The 19,220-nt window shown below is 45.8% G+C and overlaps 1 protein-coding gene across 2 annotated transcripts in view; it reads right to left on the reverse strand.

Annotated features, from left to right (window-relative positions):
- The window catches only part of PARP1 (poly(ADP-ribose) polymerase 1), a 210,030-nt gene that overhangs the window by 43,150 nt on the left and 147,660 nt on the right, over nucleotides 1–19,220 (reverse strand). For both annotated transcript variants that reach the window (XM_030195730.1, XM_030195729.1), the window contains exons 16-19: nucleotides 16,765–16,887; nucleotides 10,293–10,421; nucleotides 5,036–5,134; nucleotides 4,621–4,773 (exon numbers count right to left, since the gene is read on the reverse strand). In XM_030195730.1, the coding sequence (XP_030051590.1) occupies nucleotides 4,621–4,773; nucleotides 5,036–5,134; nucleotides 10,293–10,421; nucleotides 16,765–16,887 (504 nt within the window). The remainder of the gene's footprint in view (nucleotides 1–4,620; nucleotides 4,774–5,035; nucleotides 5,135–10,292; nucleotides 10,422–16,764; nucleotides 16,888–19,220) is intronic.

The following is a 19,220-nucleotide window of genomic DNA, read 5'->3' on the forward strand; positions in this document are numbered from 1 at the left end:
CCATACTGGGACAGACCGAAGGTCCATCAAGCCCAGTATCCTGTTTCCAACAGTGGTCAATCCAGGTCACAAGTACCTGACAAGATCCCACAACACATAGACTCCCAGTCTGCGTAGCGAAGCTGCGACTACCACTGGACATTTTGTAAACACCTTGGGAGCTGACACAAGGCCAAAGGGCAGAACCCTTTGTACTGGTAGTGCTGTGTCCCATCCGAAATTGGAGATACTTCCGGTGGGCTGGAAGCATCGGGATGTGTGTATATGCATCCTTTAAGTCCAGAGAACATAGCCAATTATTTTCCTGAATCATGGGGAAAAGGGTGCCCAGGGAAACCATCCTGAACTTTTCTTTGACCAGGAATGTGTTCAGGGCCCCCGTATCTCCCCCGTCTTCTTCTGTAGAAGGAAGTACCTGGAACAGAGTCCCCACCCTTCCTCTGCTGGTGAAACAGGCTTGACCGCATGGGCTTTCAAAAGGGCTGAGAGTTCCAATGCAAGTACCTACTCATGCTGAGAGCTCAAGTAACAAGCTCTTGGTGGGCAAGTTGGAGGTTTTTGATGCCTTCAAAAAGGTTATCCCCCTGGCATGGGGCATCTGCCAATCTCTGCTGAACTGCTGGTTCTAAGTTAGAAACACACAGCCATGAGCGTCTGTGTATTGCTATACTTCGGGCAGAGATCCTGGATGCCACATCAAAACTGTTGTGGTCGAGAACATATAACACGCCCTTTGCTGCTTGGCCAATTGGCAAAGTGACTTGGCCTGATCTGGTGGGAGAGAGTCAGCCAAGTCTACCATCCTGCGCACAGTGTCCCACAAGTAGACACTTGTGAAGAGCAGGTAAGACTGCATAAGCGACATAAGCATAGAGGCCTGGAACATCTTCCTCCCAAAAGAATCCAAGGTTTTAGCTTCCCTGCTCGGGGACTCCGAAGCATAGTCTCTAGAACTCCTGGCTCTTTTGAGGGTGGATTCCACCACCATGGAATGAGGAGGCTGCCGGGGTTTATCAAAACCAAGTGTGCTCTGGATCAGGTACATGGTATCAATCTTCTTGGGCAGTACCGGGATAGACAGAGAGTTTCCCAATTCCGCACAAGAATGTCCTGCAGGATCTCATGCAGCAGTACAGTCATAGCCTCTTTAGCAAGAGACTCGTAGTCCAGGACCTTGAGCATCTTGGCCTTCGGCTCATCCTCTACCTCTAAAGGAAATGGAATGGCAACAGTCATTTCCTTAATAAAAGAGGGAAAAGAAAGGCTCTCCAAGGGGAGATTTACGCCTTTCCTGTGAAGGAGAGGGATCGGAGGGGTTTGCCATACGGACTCATCCTCCAAAAAGTACCGTGGATCCTCCTCCAACTCCCATGAGCGCTCCTCATTGGTGTTAGTCAAAAACTCCTCATGGGAAGACCAAGACCGAGCCTGCCTCTACTTGACTTAGAGAACCATGGCCTCGAGAGGGGCATCAAAAGAACATAAGAGTAGCCATATTGGGTCAGACCAATGGTCCATCTAGCCCAGTATCCTGTTTTCCAAACAGTGGCCAAGTCCGGTCACAAGTACCTGGCAGAAACCCAAATCGTGCCAACACTACATACTACAATCCCAGGACAAGCAGTTGCTTTTCATGTCTGTCAATACCAGAGTGTGGACTTTTCCTCCAGGAATTTGTCCAAACCTTTTTTTAAACCCAGATACGCTAACCGCTGTTACCACACCCTCCCGCAAAGAGTTCCAGAGCTTAACTATTTTTGAGTGAAAAAATATTTATTCCTATTTGTTTTAAAAGTATTTCCATGCAACCTTGAGTGTCCCCTAGTCTTTGTACTTTTGGAACGAGTAAAAAAAAAAAAAATTTGATTTACTTCTACTTGTTCTACACCGCTCAGGATTTTGTAGACCTCAATCATATCTCCCCTCATCTGTCTGTTTTCAAATCAGTTCCTGCCTCGACTCCAGCAAAGCTTCCTCCACCGACGTCAAGGGGGTACCAGCTTGGGTGACAATTGATGTCAGGGCCCCAAGTGACACCACTGTTCGAGGCCGCACCACAGGCTGAGGGCCATGCGGGGCCACAATGAGAGGCAGGGTAGGCACAAGCACCCCCAAGCCAGTCAGTTGCATGAAACCAGCCAGCAGCTCAGGGATCAAGGCCTGGATGTGCTCATTGAGGGTCGACACTAGAAAAGACTGGGGCATTGGTGCAAAGACAGTCTGCAGAGCTAATGGGTTTGAAACAGGAGGCTAGTCTTGGCTGCCGGAAGACTGACACACCGGCACCTCTTGTATGGAAGGGGTGTGGTCCTACTGGCACAGACAATTCTTGGGTGCCAAATCTGACGCCCCAGAGCTCCTGGAACCATATAGTGAAGAGGATTGATGCTGATGCTTCTTGGCCTTCACCTAAATTCGGTCATTGTGGTTGCTTGGTGCTGACGAGGATGACATCAAATCCTCACATTGCCTCGGGGTCAGGTCTGATGCAGATTGGTCCCGTGGGACACTGCACAGCAGCTGGAGTAGAAGCAGGTGGAGGACCCACTCGATGCACAGCTGCTCCCAGTATCCATAGGTCTGGCAGCCATACATACTGATGCAACAATCGATGTTGGCGCTGACGCTGCTGACATCGATGCTGAGGACTCAGACCGGGCTACAAAAATTCTCTCCAGTTGAGCCTCTCTGGTCATCTGGGTCCATTTCTTCTGTGTAAGGGCTATGGTCAGGCCCTAGAAAACTAGGACACCAAGAATGAGTGTCTTTGCCAGTGATTGTCTGACTGCACTGGGTAAGGTGCTTAAAGCCACTGGGAGCTTTAGTGGACATGGAAGGGAAAACCTCCGCAGCCAAATCAAACAAAGCAATGGTGCAGACTGGATGGACCGTTCAGGTCTTTTTCTGCCGTCATCTACTATGTTACTATGTGCAACAAAAAGGGGGCAAGACACTAGAGAAAAATCAGGGAGAACTCAACCAAAGTAAAGGCCTAAAAAGGGCCCAGTTATGTGGAAAAAGAAAGGAAACGTAAAGCACGGGGAAAGGAAACTAAAACAATAAGGGAAGGAAAACAAGGGTACCCAAAAGCGGGCATGAAAGAAAACACACAAAAAATTGCTGAAAGGCACTCTAGAAGTTCTTCAGACCAAGCTGTGAAGAGAGGGACAAAAAAGTCAAACACTCCTCACTGCAGTAGAAAAACAGCTGCAATAACCGAGCTCTCGCGGCAGGCAGGAAGGCACTTGTGCATGTGCAGTGGAGCGTGGATCGCACTCTACAAAGCTCTTAAAAGCTTGTTACAAGCGCAGGACCAGGCAACGCGAGATTGCATTACCCATGTGTGAGAATACATAGGCCTGCTTGTTCTCAGAGAAAGGATGTTTCCAGTGGTGTGCCACGATTCGGTTCTTGGGCCACTTAATTTAGGATTTTTGTAAGCGATATTGCTTAAGGACTGTCTAGTAAGGTTTGCCTCTTTGCAGAACATACCACAATTTGCAATAGGGTAGATACCCCTGATGGTGTGGATTACATGAGGAAAGACTTAGCAAAAGCTAGAGGAATGGTCTGGAATTTGTCAGCTTAGATTTAATGCTAAAAAAAATGTAAGGTCATGCATTTGGGCTACAAAATCCCGAGGGAATAATACAGTTTAGGGGTTGAAGAACTTTTGTGCACAAAAGAAGAGCAGGACTTGGGTGTGATCATATGTGATGATCTTAAGGTGGCCAAACAGGTACATAAAGGGATGGCGAAAGCTAGAAGGATGCTTGGGTGCATAGGGGAAGGAATAGCCAGTGAGAAAAGGAGGTGATGATGCCCCTTGTACTCTGGTGAGACCTCATTTAGAATATTGTGTACAATTCTGGAGGCTGCACCTTCAAAAAGATATACACAGAATGGAGTCGGTCCAGAGAACGGCTAGTAAAATGGTCAGTGGTCTTCATCATAAATCTTATGGAGACACAGTTAAATATTGCAATATGTATACTTTGGAGGAAAGACAGGAGAGGGGAAATAGGAAAAGAGACATCTAAATACTTTTGCAGCATAAATGCATAGGAAGCAAGTCTCTTTCAATTCAAAGAAAGCTCTGGAACAAGGAGGCATAGGATGAAGGTGAAAGGGGACAGATTCAGAAGTAACCTGAGGAAATACTTCTTCACAGAAAGAGTGGTGAATTTGTGGAACAGCCTCCCAGTGGACGTGGTGGAGACGAAAACAGTATCTGAATTCCAGAGAGATTGGAACAACTACATAAGATCTCTAAGGGAGTTAATAGGGAGAGTAGATGGCATGGATGGGCAGACTGGATAGGCCATAGAGTCTTTACCTGCCTTCATTTTTCTCCGTTTCTATTTATCAAAGTCACTAATATGTTTTAGTATATTCAAATATGTATATTCAAATATTTAATATTCAATATTAAACTCCTACAATTTTAAGTTCCTTGCTTGGCCTTATGATCAGAGTCCCAACTTGAATTTAAGGGCTATAAAACAATTTCAAAGCCAACACCTTGTTTCCACCCCCAACCCCTCCCTTCCCCAAGTTTGAGAATCACTATCCTAGAAGATGAGCCAATTTGAGGGTCTGTAAAATGTAATTTCTGCTTACCACAGGAGCTTCAGGTGGGGCGATGCGCAGACCCTGGGACAGAATACCTGCAAAGTTGGTGTTGCGGGAGCCATGCCAAAGCAGCTTACGATTGTTCAACTCCTGAAATGGCTTGTAGCGCTGCCGTTCTCCTTCACGCTCTATTCTAAATATCTGTTCATGGGGGGAGGGGGGGGGAATTAAAAATTAAAAACTTTCTATACAGCTAAAAAATAATCCACAAAGCTTAAATGTATTTAAGTACTTTACATCTACAACAAGTGTAGTAGTTTCTGCCAACTGCTTGCAAGAGCCTGGCACACCAGTTTTTCAGCTGGCTGTACCCAGATCTGGTACCAGTATTCCAAATTACTCTTCAAGCTACAACTCTGAAATCATCCACCTAAAGTGTGCAAATTCCAAAAAGACAACTCACATCCACAATTTCTAAGTCATAGGTATTGTGAGTCGTTGCATGCGTATTCTTAACATACTGGTTCAGGATTTTGGCTTCTTCAGAATCTCTCTCAACAACCTGGAGGAACAAAAGAAAGTGATATAACATACTTCCTTGGAAAACACGCTCTCTTTTTGCTGAGCTTGTGCTCTACATGATTCAGCCTCAGCTTCTGGGGTTACGCCACTGCTTGGTTCTCATCTCTAAATATCAAAAAATTGTATATACAGTGATGTAAAAAAGTTCCCTCCCCCCCCCCCCTATTATTGCATATATGTCACACTGAATAGTTTCTGATCTTTAAACAAAAGGAACCCGAGTAAACATAAGAGTTTTTAAATTATAACTTTAATTTAAGGAATAAAAAGTTATGCAACACTCTTGTGGAAAGGTAACTGCCCCCTTAGTTACTCAATCATTTGACCACATTTAATTAATAATTAGATTCAGCAGATTGAACAGTCAGGCTTGACTGAAGCCAGCCCTGCTGAATCTAAACTTCACTGTAGACTGAACATTACCACGAGAGTAAAGTAAAGTAGTCAGGACAAAGTTTCTACAAGGCTGCTATGCCACAATGAAAGGAAATTCCATCAGTCTGGAATGGGTTACAAAGCCATTTCTAAAGCTCTTGGACTCTACCGAACCACAGTGAACCATTATCACCAAATGGAGAAGACGTGGAACAGTGGTGAATCTTCCCAGGAGTGGCCAGCCTGCCAAAATTAAGAACATAGGAATAGCCACACTGGGTCAGACCAATGGTCCATCTAGCCCAGTACCCTTCTTCCAACAGTGGCCAAGCCAGGTCACAAGTACCTGGCAGAAACCCAAAGAGTAGCAACAGTCCATGCTATAAAACCCAGGGCAAGCAGCGACAACTCATCCAGGAAGCCACAAAACTTCCTAACACATCCACAGAACTGCAGGCTTCTCTGGCCTCGGATAAGGTCAGTGTTCATGACTCCACAATAAGAAAGAGACTGGAATTCATGGGAGAGTATCAAGGTGGAAAATGCTAGTATCCAAGAGCAACATCAATGCTCATCTAACATTTGCAGAAACACACCTGGATGATCCCCAAGCCTTTTGGGATAATGTACAATGGACAACAGTCAAAAGTGGAACTCTATAGATAGCACAGGTTCCGTTATGTCTGGCATAAAGCAAATACAGTATATCAGAATTAAGAACCTCATACCAGCAGTCAAACATGGTGGTGGTGGTGATAATGTGATGGTGTAAGGTTGCTTTGCTGCCTCTGTAGGGACAAAATAGGCCCTGTATATGGCACTATGTAGCACTATGAACCTGACCTTCTTGTAACAGACTTGGTACAATGTCAGCTCCTATGCAGACGTTGGTTTTCAGACCTCAGGCATATTGCTAACGAATCAAGGCCTGACATACGAACCCTGTTTACAAAGCTAGGGGATTTCATGGTCAAAAGAAACCAGTTGTTTGGTCCCCCAAAGACACAACACTGGAAAACATCAGTGTTATTCTAGTTAGCATGACACCAAACCAGAGAAAAGGATATAAGAACCTCATCCATAAGCAAGACAGAAGCTAGCTGGCCGTTATCTTGGGCAGTTCATGCAAGAGCTGCTACTAGCTGGCCCGAGCCAGTCACATGATGAAGGCTCATTAAGCTGTGGCATCACCTGCTAGTATTCTCTTGCCCGACTGGGACCACCTGCTGCTGACTGACCATCTGCAGACAGAGAGCCTCTCATCAAGTCCAAGACTGGCTTCAGTTCCTAAGTTCGTAGTGTGGGGAAGCCTTTTCCATTGGTTAGGTTGCACTGCTCTCTTTTGTTTTATACTGCCTAGGAGGTTAGGAGTCGTAATAATTCAGGACTAGGTGGAAGTGTGTGTTATCTTTACTCCACCTTGACAGGTACTTAAAACGCAGTACTTTACTACCATTTTGTGTACATAAGTACATAAGTAATGCCACACTGGGAAAGACCAAGGGTCCATTGAGCCCAGCATCCTGTCCACAACAGCGGCCAATCCAGGCCAAGGGTACCTGGCGAGCTTCCTAAACGGACAAACATTCTATACATGTTATTCCTGGAATTGTGGATTTTTCCCAAGTCCATTTAGTAGTGGTTTATGGACTTGTCCTTTAGGAAACCATCTAACCCCTTTTTAAACTCTGCTAAGCTAACCGCCTTCACCACGTTCTCCGGCAACGAATTCCAGAGTTTAATTATGCGTTGGGTGAAGAAAAGGTTTCTCCGATTTGTTTTAAATTTACTACACTGTAGTTTCATCGCATGCCCCCTAGTTCTAGTATTTTTGGAAAGCGTGAACAGACGCTTCACATCCACCTGTTCCACTCCACTCATTATTTTATAGTAACATAGTAGATGACGGCAGAAAAAGACCTGCATGGTCCATCCAGTCTGCCCAAGATAAACTCATATGTGTATACCTTACCTTGATTTGTACCTGTCTTTTTCAGGGCACAGACCGTATAAGTCTGTCCAGCAGTATTTCCCACCTCCCAACCACCAGTCCCGCCTCCCATCACCGGCTCTGGCACAGACTGTATAAGTCTGCCCTCAACTATCCTAGCCTCCCAACCACCAACCCCTCTTCCCCCCACCTGCTCCGCCACCCAATTTCAGCTAAGCTTTTGAGGATCCATTCCTTCTGCACAGGATTCCTTTATGCATATCCCACGCATGTTTGAATTCCGTTACCGTTTTCATCTCCACCACTTCCCGCGGGAGGGCATTCCAAGCGTCCACCACCCTCTCTGTGAAAAAATACTTCCTGACATCTTTCCTGAGTCTGCCCCCCTTCAATCTCATTTCATGTCCTCTCGTTCTACCGCCTTCCCATCTCCGGAAAAGATTCGTTTGCGGATTAATACCTTTCAAATATTTGAACGTCTGTATCATATCACCCCTGTTCCTCCTTTCCTCCAGGGTATACATGTTCAGGTGCCCTTAGTAAAACTCCAGGACCCAAATCACAGGAGCTACTAGAAATATCAGCAACTGAAGTCTAAAGAAAATATCATACTGAACTGTCCGATACACTGGGTGGGCTCTTGAACGGTCTGGAGGATCTAGAGGAAAGAAAATTAGCAGGTAAGGCCTAATTTCACCTTCCTCAGCAATCCTCCAGACCGTTCAATATACCTCTATCATGTCTCCCCTCAGCCGTCTCTTCTCCAAGCTGAAAAGCCCTAGCCTCCTTAGTCTTCATAAATACATTGTCTCTGATAGACATTGTTTTACTGCTACAAAATAATAAGCTTACTGCTGCCAATATTTCTAATAAACTAGCTTTTCTACTTTTCTTATAATATCTAGGCCAGTTCGACAGCTGCGTTCTGGGATGGATAGGTTATTGCAATTACCTGCTTCAAGTGACTACCTATTGAGACACATCATAGATCTTTCTACTGTAGGCCCTTTTGAGTGGCAACAGCTTACTAGTTCTGTGAGGACAAAAGTTAACTTTATTGTACTTTTCATAAGAAAGTAAAGAAATTATTTCAGAAAGCATTAGAACAACTGTTGTAAGATGAATTTGAATGTTTTATTATTTTATTTGACTGTCTACATGTTTGTTTTCTTGTAATCCGCCAAGAACTGTGGATCACAAGGGATATAAGATTTAAAAAAAAAAATAAATTAAAAACAAATATATCTGAAAGGCTGAAAAGAAATAAAATTAGTTTTGGATTGGCCTACTCATAGCTTGACTTGAACCTCAGAGATGCTACGGCAGGAGCAGTTCATGCACAAAAATCTAAGAATGTATCTGAATGAAAGCTGTTCTACAAAGAAAAGTGGGCTAAGATTCCTCAATAGTGTATTACAACATCAGAGATTCAAGTTCGCTTTGGTGGAGAAATATGGATCAATACTCAGTAAGAAGGAAATCTGGTCTCCTCTGGATCTATATCTACAAAACTTGAATACCTCTCCATTGTCCTGAACCAATGCCTATTGCTTATTGTCCTCTTTCTAATTTAGTACTGGCAGTGTATCCTGACAATGAATTATTTGTTTATCTTTGTTGCTGTTCTCATTGTTCTTGTATTTTCACAAACATTTATTAAATATATTGAGGAAAAAAAAACAGTGATATGAAAGACAAATCATATTATAGTAAGCATTTGGTTGCAATTATTGCTGCTAAAGGGAAAGGGAATGAGACTTAATATACCGCCTTTCTGTGGTTTTTCCAACTACATTCAAAGCGGTTTACATATATTCAGGTACTTATTTTGTACCAGGGGCAATGGAGAGTTAAGTGACTTGCCCAGAGTCACAAGGAGCTGCTGTGGGAATCAAACTCAGTTCCCCAAGATCAAAGTCCACTGCACTAACCACTAGGATACTCGCTATAGGTGGTGCAACCAGTTATTAAAGTTAGGGGGTGGTTACTTTTTCCCATGGGTGATATGGGTGTTTCTTGAATAAATGAAGTACTAATTTAAAAACTGTGTTGTGTGCTTACTCAGGTTCCCTTTGTCTAATATTACATTTTGTTTAAAAATCAGAAATCATTCAGTGTGACGTATATGCAGTAACTGGGGAAATCAGGGACTTTTTCACATCACTTTACATAGAACCATCAGGGAAAACACTGCATAAGACACTTAACTAGTTATGACAACTGTTCCCTGAAGGACCCAAAAGCTACATTCCAGCACTCATCCAAGTTGACTGTGAGGCATATTTTCAAAGCACTTAGCCTTCCAAAATATGCCTCTGTGTGTACTAGCAGTAGAAACAAATCGACATGTCTGAATGCAGTAAAGAGCCCTTTTTCCAGCAAGCCCAGGACCTACTTGATTCTAGAATTCATTGTCCAACTGGGTGGACAGTCACACATCAAGGAAGTGTGAGCATGTGCTCTCCTAGAAATCACCTGCACAAGGTCACAAGCCAAATGGTGGAGGGGAGATGACCAATGCTGCTGCCCACAGCCACTCAGATGCAAGCGCATATCCTGGGTGTGCCATGGGGCCAAATGAGTCGTCATGATGATCAGAACAATTGTGCTCCAACAATCTGGAAGACTGTAGACTGGACTGTGTAAAGGTCACCATTATAACCTGAAACCAAGTTAATCTGAATATTATTAAAGCTTTTTTTCCAACTCAGTTCAAGTTTGGAATGCTACAGCAGAAATGATCTTGTCAAAGATTCTGATGCACATTCGTCAGCACCAAGCCCTGAATCAGAACAGTTCTTCTTCCACTTACCTGGATGCCTGTCTTGAGTTTTTCATAATTGATGTCGATGGGATTTTTCCCACCATCCTCTGCTCCACTCTTCAGAAGACTGTAAGCAACTTCAATGTCTAGAAGGTTGTCCAGCATCTGCACTTTGGCCTAAACAGAGGAAAAATAACCAACTTCTAACAAATTTTCATGTCCCTTGGAGTTTGTGCATGTTTACGAACTCTTGCTTTTATTTATTTCATAAGATGAGCTTTCAAATCTTACAGGTTTTAGGTACCCCCCCCCCCCCCCCCCCCCCCACTTTAGTCAACTTCCATTTTCTGTTTTATGAAAGAGCCCTTGACTATATTAATATGACCAGGCTAGTAAACTTTCCTTATAAGTGCATTCTGTGAAATGTACGTTTTACAAGCCAACTTACAAAGGTTTTTTTTGTTTTTTTACAGATAAATTTAGTCCAGGGCTGCCCAAGACCACTATTAAAGCTTCTTCTCCATCTGTTGCATAAGTTGGCACTAAGAACCTGTGTGGAGCAATGTGACGCCACTACCTAAATTTCTGGTTTATCTAGAGGTATTATTTCCTTGAAATTTTGGACCTTGATTTTCCTCTCCCTGTAGACTTCTTTTGAAACATTTACCTTTTTTTTTTCCTTTAGAATTGTTCTTTTGGAATATTTTTTCTCCATTCTATCCTCATCCTTCTCAATCTATCTGCTGCTTTTGATACTGTTGATCAATACCTACTCCTTGGATTTCAGGGTTCTGTTCTTTCCTGGTTTTCTTCTCTCACCCATCATACTTTTAGTGCATACTCTGGTGGATCCTCCTCCACTTCTATCCCACTATAAGTTGGGATACCTCAGGGCTCTGTCTTGGGACCTCTTCTTTTCTCTGATCTCATCCCATGGTTTTCAGTATCACCTTTATACGGATGACTCTCCAGATCTACCTCTCCACACCAGATATTTCAGCAGGCCTAAATCCGTTCTCTTGAGGCTAGAGTAGCAGACTTGGTGGAGCTGAGGGAGACAGAGAGGTACATAAAGGAGACCTACAGGGATGATGTAGAGAAGTCCCATCTCCAGCCTGGTAGCCCTCAGGTAGTCCTCCTGGCTGCCAAACTGAGCGCCATAGACTTGGATGGGGAATGAAGCAAATCATACATAGCATCTGACAGGGCCGGTCTTAGCAAGTGCGGGGCCCTATGCAGACCAATTTGGTGGGGCCCCATCCTAGCCCCGCCCCCACCCCAGCTCCACCCCATTGATAATATTATTCAATTTTTAGAAAATTTTTTATTTATGAAATTTCAAATAAAAACAAATGAAGCTAAACTTGTACAGAAAAACTGATTGAAATAATAAGCACAATGCTATCATGAACCCCCCCCCCCCCCCCCCAGAAATTATTCAGTTCAAGTCCACTACAATTAGTAGTTCCAATTCTCATAACCCTGGGGGAGGGGGTCAGAGGTGCGGACACACAATCTCTCCAATGCAAAATACTATACACAAACTTGTGCAAAAACACACTCATAACCTTACCAAACTACAACAGCACTAATTCCAAGGACAGGACGAGCTGCCACCTTATGCGTGGAAAGGCAGAACTGTAATTACACCAGGCTCTAAAACACCAATACACTACCTCGTGAAAAAAAACCAAAAAGGGCTGCAAATGCTACACACTAGCAGGATACTGCACCTTGATCACACATGAAAAACACATGACACAACAGATATGAAGGCAAAATACTGAACTGGAAAGTTACCTCAAGAAGTCAGACTCAGCATGCAGCAATACTAGAAAAATTGAAACTTACATGCAAAATATCACAGATGCACATTTCCAAAAGAGGACATATTCCAATTAATAAATTCTGAATAAAATACTTTTTTCTACCTTTGTTGTCTGATCATTTGTTTTTTCTATTCGCTTTGGTCCCAGTGTCTTCTGTTTTATGCAGTGTCTTCTTTCCATTTTTTCTCTCACCATGTCCACCATCCTCCTGTGTCCTTATGTGTCCTGTCTACCATTTGTAGCCCTGTCCCTATCCTTTCTCCAGTTTCAACATCTGCCTTCAAAGTGTTCCGATCCAGCCCTTAAATTCAGCAATGTCCCCTCCATGCATATCCAGCATTTCTCCTCACTCCCCTCCTTCCTTGTGCATCTACTTTCCTCCCCTACCCTACATTCATGTCCAGCATTTCTCCTCTATCCCTTCCCCTCCATCCATGTGCATCTCCTTCCTTTGTCTTTCCTTCCCTCCATTCCTGCCCAACATTTCTCTTCTCTCCCCTGCCCTCCATGTCCAGCAATTTCTCCTCTCTCCCTGGGCCCTGCCCTCCTATCCATGTCCATTGATGCTCCTCTCTCCCCTTCCCTCCTCCATCCATCCATATCCAGCAACTCTCCTCCCTCCCCTCCATGTCCAGCAATTCCCCTCTCTCCCTGAGCCCTGCCCTCCCATCCATGCTCCTGTCCCCTGCCCCCTCCATTCATCATCTCTATCCAGCAATTCCCCTCTCTCCCTGAGCCCTGCCCTCCCATCCATGCTCCTGTCCCCTCCATTCATCCCTATCCAGCAATTCCCCTCTCTCCCTGAGCCCTGCCATCCATGTCCAGGTCCTCTCTCCCTTGCCCTCCCACTCCCATGTTCAACTGCCTGCCTGCCCTGGCGCCCTCTTCTCCCCCCAACCAACAAGGATCATTTTTCTTTTAAATTTACCCTCTGTCGCCAGCCTCGAGGGCGGGACACTGAGAATGAACGAATCAGGAAGAGCTTCTGCGTTCTGCTAGAGACGTCGGGGGGACTCAAGAGGGGAGGAGCGCTTTCAGTGACGCTGCCTGCTGTACTGTCCAGTCGGATTCCGGCGAGTCGGCGACAGAGGGTAAATTTAAAAGAAAACATAGTAACATAGTAGATGACGGCAGAAAAAGACCTGCACGGTCCATCCAGTCTGCACAACAAGATAAACTCATATGTGCTACCTTTTGTGTATACCCTACTTTGATTTGTACCTGTCCTCTTCAGGGCACAGACTGTATAAGTCTGCCCAGCACTATCCCCGCCTCCCAACCACCAGCCCCGCCTCTCACCACCAGCTCTGGCACAGACCGTATAAGTCCACCCAGCACTATCCACGCCTCCCACCACCGATTCTGCCACCCAATGTCAGCTAAGCTCCTGAGGATCCATTCCTTCTGAACAGGATTCCTTTATGTTTATCCCACGCATGCTTGAATTCCATTACCGTTTTCATTTCCACCACCTCCCAAGCATCCACTACTCTCTCCGTGAAAAAATACTTCCTGACATTTTTCTATAACTCTGGTCAGTATAAAGGGCTGTGATCAATCTCTCCACCACAACCTAGACCCCAGTCAAACCTGCCAGAAAGAATTGATTTGAGGACTGAACCAAGGACATGCATAGCTCTACCACTGAGCTGACCCAAAACAAAAGAACAGTTAAGTATAGGCCACTTTAGCATATTATTATTAAAGCAGAATGTTCAAGCATTTGAACAGCTCTACAGATATGCTTCCCCAATGCTTTAATTATAGGATTTGGGGAGGTGTGGTAAACCTATTAAAAGCACTGAATCATAAACATACTTCCCCCCCATCACCCCAAACTCAAGTCAGGAAACAGATGTTCTGTATTGGGAAAAGGTCTGCTGGGGCTTCCCCCACCCCTTCCCAGACTAAACTTTCTTATCCCACCCCCTACCCTTCTCCCTCCCCAAGGGATCTCTTCCTCTCTAGCCTGTCCTTGCCTCAATGCTTTCTCCCAGCAGAACTTCTACCCCCCTTCCGAGGAAAAGCGACACTCCCAGTTCCCCCCCACCCAGTTCCTTCCCCAGGGAAAACACTCCTCCTCCTCCCTGGCCACCACGGGGTTCTTTCCCACCTGTTCCTTCCTCCAATCTCGCCTCAGTGGGGAAAACTTTCTTCTCCTATTCCTCCTCCCAGATCCTCTCCCCCCACGGATGAAACTTTCTCAAACTCGCTTTTGCTTCTGCTCTTCTCCCCCCCCCTCTTCTCTAGGAAATGGTTCTCTCCAGGATTTCCCTCTCTCTCTCTCCCCCCCCACCCCCCACGGGAGAAGAAGCATTTCTCTCGCTCACTCGAGTCCTCACCAGTTCGTCCGGCCGCTGCCGCCATTTCTTCCTTCCGCTCACCTGCCAAGGAAGCTCCAGAACCGGCTGAGCCCCGGGCTCGGCCTGTTCTGGGTAAAAACAGTACCGAAGTCCAGGCGGGAGACGGAAAGCATCGTCCGTACCCAGAGGAACCGGCGACGGCAAGAAGAGGCCCATGTGGTGGGGGGAAGGGAAGGGAGCGCCGGGGCGGCGCTGCGCGGACCGACCTACCTGCGTCGCAGCCTCTCTCACGTGCACAAAATGAGCCTTGTTAGTTGGGGGAAGAAGAAAGCGCCAGGGCGGGCAGATTAAATACCGTTTCGGATCGCCGCCGGCCCTGGGAAAAGGCTGACTGAGTCGCGCCACGCAGGGCCCCCCTAGGCGCGGGGCCCTATGCGGCCGCCTCGGCCTAAGACCGGCCCTGGCATCTGAAAGGAAGAACCCTTTTCAATCTTCACAAGCCCCAGATCAACCAGCGCCCAGTCATCCGAAGTCCTATCCAAAATGTGCTCAGCCCAGCCGAAACAAGCCCTGGCCACCAAAAAGCTGCAGATATCAGGCTGGACTGCCAGAGCTGCCACATCAAAACTCTACTTCAAAAGAGCCAATCATCGTGTGATTTTGAGGGGCCTTCAGAATCATACCTCATCTATTGGCACCATATTCTTCTTAGTGACTGCAGAAAACAACCATAGGCTTGGTTGTTCAGGAATGGGATAAAGACACACCATGAACCTAACGTCTCTGAACAGAGCATCCGGGGAATTCCATTGCATCTGTATCACATCCCTGATATCCTGATGCATAGGGAAGGGGACCTGGAAGACCTCCTGCCCTCCAATAGCAGGTCAAATGTTTGCGGAGGCACCTTAGGTTCCTCTTAAAATCTCAACACCTTGGATACCTGAGAAATCAATTCCTGAAATTCCTAAGAAAATATGCACCACAGAGGAATCCTCCCCTGGAGGCAGCTCCTCCAGCCAAACCTCAGACTCTCTCACCCTCTATGGCTCCAAGGAATCCTCCGGAGTACAATCATGACCTTCCTCAAAAACAGAACCAGAATACAGCAGCTCCTCCTTGTCCCAGTCTAACCTCTGGCGTTTGGGAGGGGGAGGAGGAGGCAGCAAAACAGGATGGCCCCCCCCCCCCCCGCTCCAAGTTAGACTTGTGCAAAGGGCCCTATATATTGCAAGGATAAAATCCAGTGAAAATCCCACCCCGAAGAAGTCCTCAGCCAGCTGCTGAATTAGCAGTTGGGAGAGAAACCGTGGGGGCTGTTCCAGAGCCAACAGAAACTGTGGCCAAAATGGCGGTAGTTCCTGCCAAAGTCGGGGCTGCTCCTATAACAGAATCACCCAAACTGCTCGAGACCAGAGAGCCCCCACGGTCTGCAAGCTCCACCCCAAAGCAGCTCCTGATTCGGCTCCCACATGTTCAACACAAAACTGACAGTGCCCGTCAGCATCAAAGCCTCTCCAGGAACAGACAGTGCAGCATTTCAGCCTGCCACTGCTAATCTTGAATGGGTAGAGGTGGCCTCAGCTCACATCCAAGGTTGCCTCCCGCAGAAACCTTGGAAGTACTAGCAACAGACCCCGAAAGTCAGGGAAAGAGAAAAACAGCAGCTAAGGCTGCGAGGAACAAGCTGCCAGACTGCCTTAAAGGCTCAAACTCAAGGACCAATGCTGCCCACCCCTGCTCCACAGGGACTACACAGCCCACTTATAGTACACTTAGAAGTCAATGGTTCTCATTCTCCTTCTACTGATAGGAGTGCATAACCCATTTGCCTGTGCTGGTCTGGAGGGAGACCATAGAACTTTAACCCCCCCCCCCCCCCCCCAAAAAAAAAACAAAAAAAAAAACAAACAAACAAACAAGCAAGCAAATAAATACATATATAAATAAAATATGCCTTCCTTCTTCAGGGGAGAGGGTGGGGCGCTTAGGAGGCAGAGAAGGCCTGACATATTCACCCTTTCTAGCAAGGCCCCCTCAGGACTCCAACCAGTTAGCCTTGGTGAGCTAAAGCCGTGGGCTGAAGCTCAAGGTCAAAGAAGGTCAGACCTCTTCATGCTTGACCATGGAAAGCTCTCTGGACCATTCTCTGGAGCTGAATCCCAGCTAAGGCTTATCCACAAGGACTGCAAATTGTGGCCTGCATCCTAGGGAGACAGGCCCGCTGTGAAGAGATCCTGCTGCACCGGATCAGATCTACATCATCTGCTGGTTGGGAAACACAACCTACTCATCTAGAGTGGTCTAGCATGTAAGGAAAGGTTATTTACATTTAAAACACTCTCAGCCATCCACACAAAGGACACAGGACTAGAATTACCCAATTACCTGAATGTATTCTAGATTATTTAGGAGAGGTGGTTTCTTCATCCCAAAGTTGTGAGGTATAAGCGTGTAGAAGCGATTGGAGAGATCCAGTATCTGTGGCTCACTGGCAGAACTGGAAACTGCCTGAAAGATAAAAAGTGAAGAAAGAAGGTGAAGGAGTGAGAGGAAGACAAAAACAAGTTAAATAACTGTTTCAGCTAACCCTATAAACCAGTGTTTTTATTTTTATTTACACATCAAAGAGAATATAAAGAAGAATTTCAACATCACATGTCAAAAATAACATGACATAAGCTTTATCAGCGCTCCATCTTAATGGTCCTCCCCTTTAATATCCATTCACCCCCTTATTCTTCCTTCCTTTCCTCCCTCCCCCAACCCCTCCCTTCCTCCTCATGGTTCCAGAGGTTCTCCCCATTCAATCTCCAAGCAGTACTCATATATCCTCTCTCCCCCACATAGCCCTATGAGAATCCCACCAATTCCTCAAGGGTTTCCCAATACACCAAAACATATCCATCTTATTTTGGCAAGTTCATCATCAAATATATATTATCTAATCTCTTTAGCACGTCCTCAAAAGGAGGCACCTCTACCCTCTTCCACTGCTAAGTGGGATGCCGCCATTCCATATTTTAAAGAATTGCCCCTTCTCCTTCTCCATTCCCACAGTTTAAGCAAAGCAATGCCACGCCAATCTGCTTTCCAATTCTAACATTACCACATCCCAAAACCTTTGAATCATGGGGCACATCCACTATATGTGTTAAATGTCCCTTCCTGTCTGCATCACCTCCAGCACATCGTATTGCTTGACCAAAAGCCCCCCCCCCCTTTCTATTATTAAAAAGGGGTAGAATACTATTGATATAACATTTTGTGTGTTCTCTACAAGGTTACTAGCCAGCCCCACTTTGTGCAATTATTTGTTGTTTCCCCAATCCTTTCTCTTAAAAGGCCGCCCCAAATCTGGCAAAACTTAGAGCCCTGTCCCGGGATATACATCTTAAAGCCACATATAAGTGGGTCATCCTCCCCTTGATCTAGCCCACCTTCAATGTTATTTCTATTTGTGCTTCATCTTTCCCCATTTCTTGCGGTGCTTTAGGTTTTAAGAGATGCAGAAGCTGAAAATATTGCAGAAAAAGTTCAATATAGGGTTTTGTGAGTAATGGCTTTTTTCCCGCACTCTACCATATAGACCGGATTTGTAGACTACTTGGAATTTTGTCACATGCACCTGTAGCGCTAACTGTATTGCTCTGGTCTCCAAAAGGTTGATGAAACAACACCTCTTCCCGGTATCAGAACACCTAAAACTGGCACTGGTAGTCACTACCGTCCAACCGAACTCCCTTTAACAAGTTGCAAGAATTGAGCCACCACCTGACACTTCTCTGCACTGCTGCTTGGAGTGGCAACCTGACCTCTAAGAAGCCTTACTGGGGACACCACCTGGCAAGAAGATATATCTGAAGAGGTTTCATATGTGCTCTAGTCCATGGCAGTACTTCTACTGAAGCAACCATCGATCCCAGGACCTGAAGATTGTCACTGGCTCTTGGAACTGTGCAGCGGAGTAGCTTGTAACTCTGGTCTTGAAGCTTGTGAATCCTTGGCATGGGAAGAAACACCCAGCCCTGGAGAGTGTTGAAACGGCCACCCAGGTATTCCAAGGTCTGGATTGATAATCCATCCTAGGGATTCCAGAAACTGAACCAGACGTGACCTGGCAGCTCTTCTGAAATAAATTTTGTTCGAATCAACTTATGTCCAGATACAGATGGACTAGTAACCCTTCCTTGTGGAGGGCCGCTGCCACTACCACCATAATCATGCAAAATGTATGAGGAGCCATTGCTAGGCCAAAGGGCACTGCACAAAACTGATAGATTTCCCAAAACTGTGAAGTGAAGAAATCTCTGATAAGCCTGACAAATCAGGATGTGAAGATATGCCTCTGTCAAGTCTAGGCCAATCAGAAATTCCCCCAAATGGACCACAAGGATGACTGAACAAAGTTTCCACGCGAAAACTTGTATCCCTTAGCACCTGATTAATGACCTTGAGAAGTAAGATGGGCCGAAAGGTATCTTCCTTCTTTGGCACCACAAAATAGAACAATGACCCGTCCCTAGTTCTGACTGAGGGACCGGGCATAACGCTTGCTGCCAAATAAGCCTAAGGAGGGTATCTCTGATCACCCTCACTTTCGCACAGGAATGACACGGAAACACTAAAAAGGAATCTGGCAGAGGATGAGCAAACTCTAAGGCTTAGCCATCACAAACCACATCGAGAACCCATTGGTCCAAGGTGGCCCACCTCCAATAAAAATCTCTCAACCACATTCCTACAGCTATCAGAGGAAGGGACTCCAATATCTTCACTGAACAACCCATCCCTGTGACTGGGCTGCGGAACCAGAATCCCTGCCTCCACAAAAGGACTGAGAA

Source organism: Microcaecilia unicolor, chromosome 3 (assembly GCF_901765095.1).
Source record: "Microcaecilia unicolor chromosome 3, aMicUni1.1, whole genome shotgun sequence".
Classification (NCBI taxonomy): Eukaryota; Metazoa; Chordata; class Amphibia; order Gymnophiona; family Siphonopidae; genus Microcaecilia; species Microcaecilia unicolor.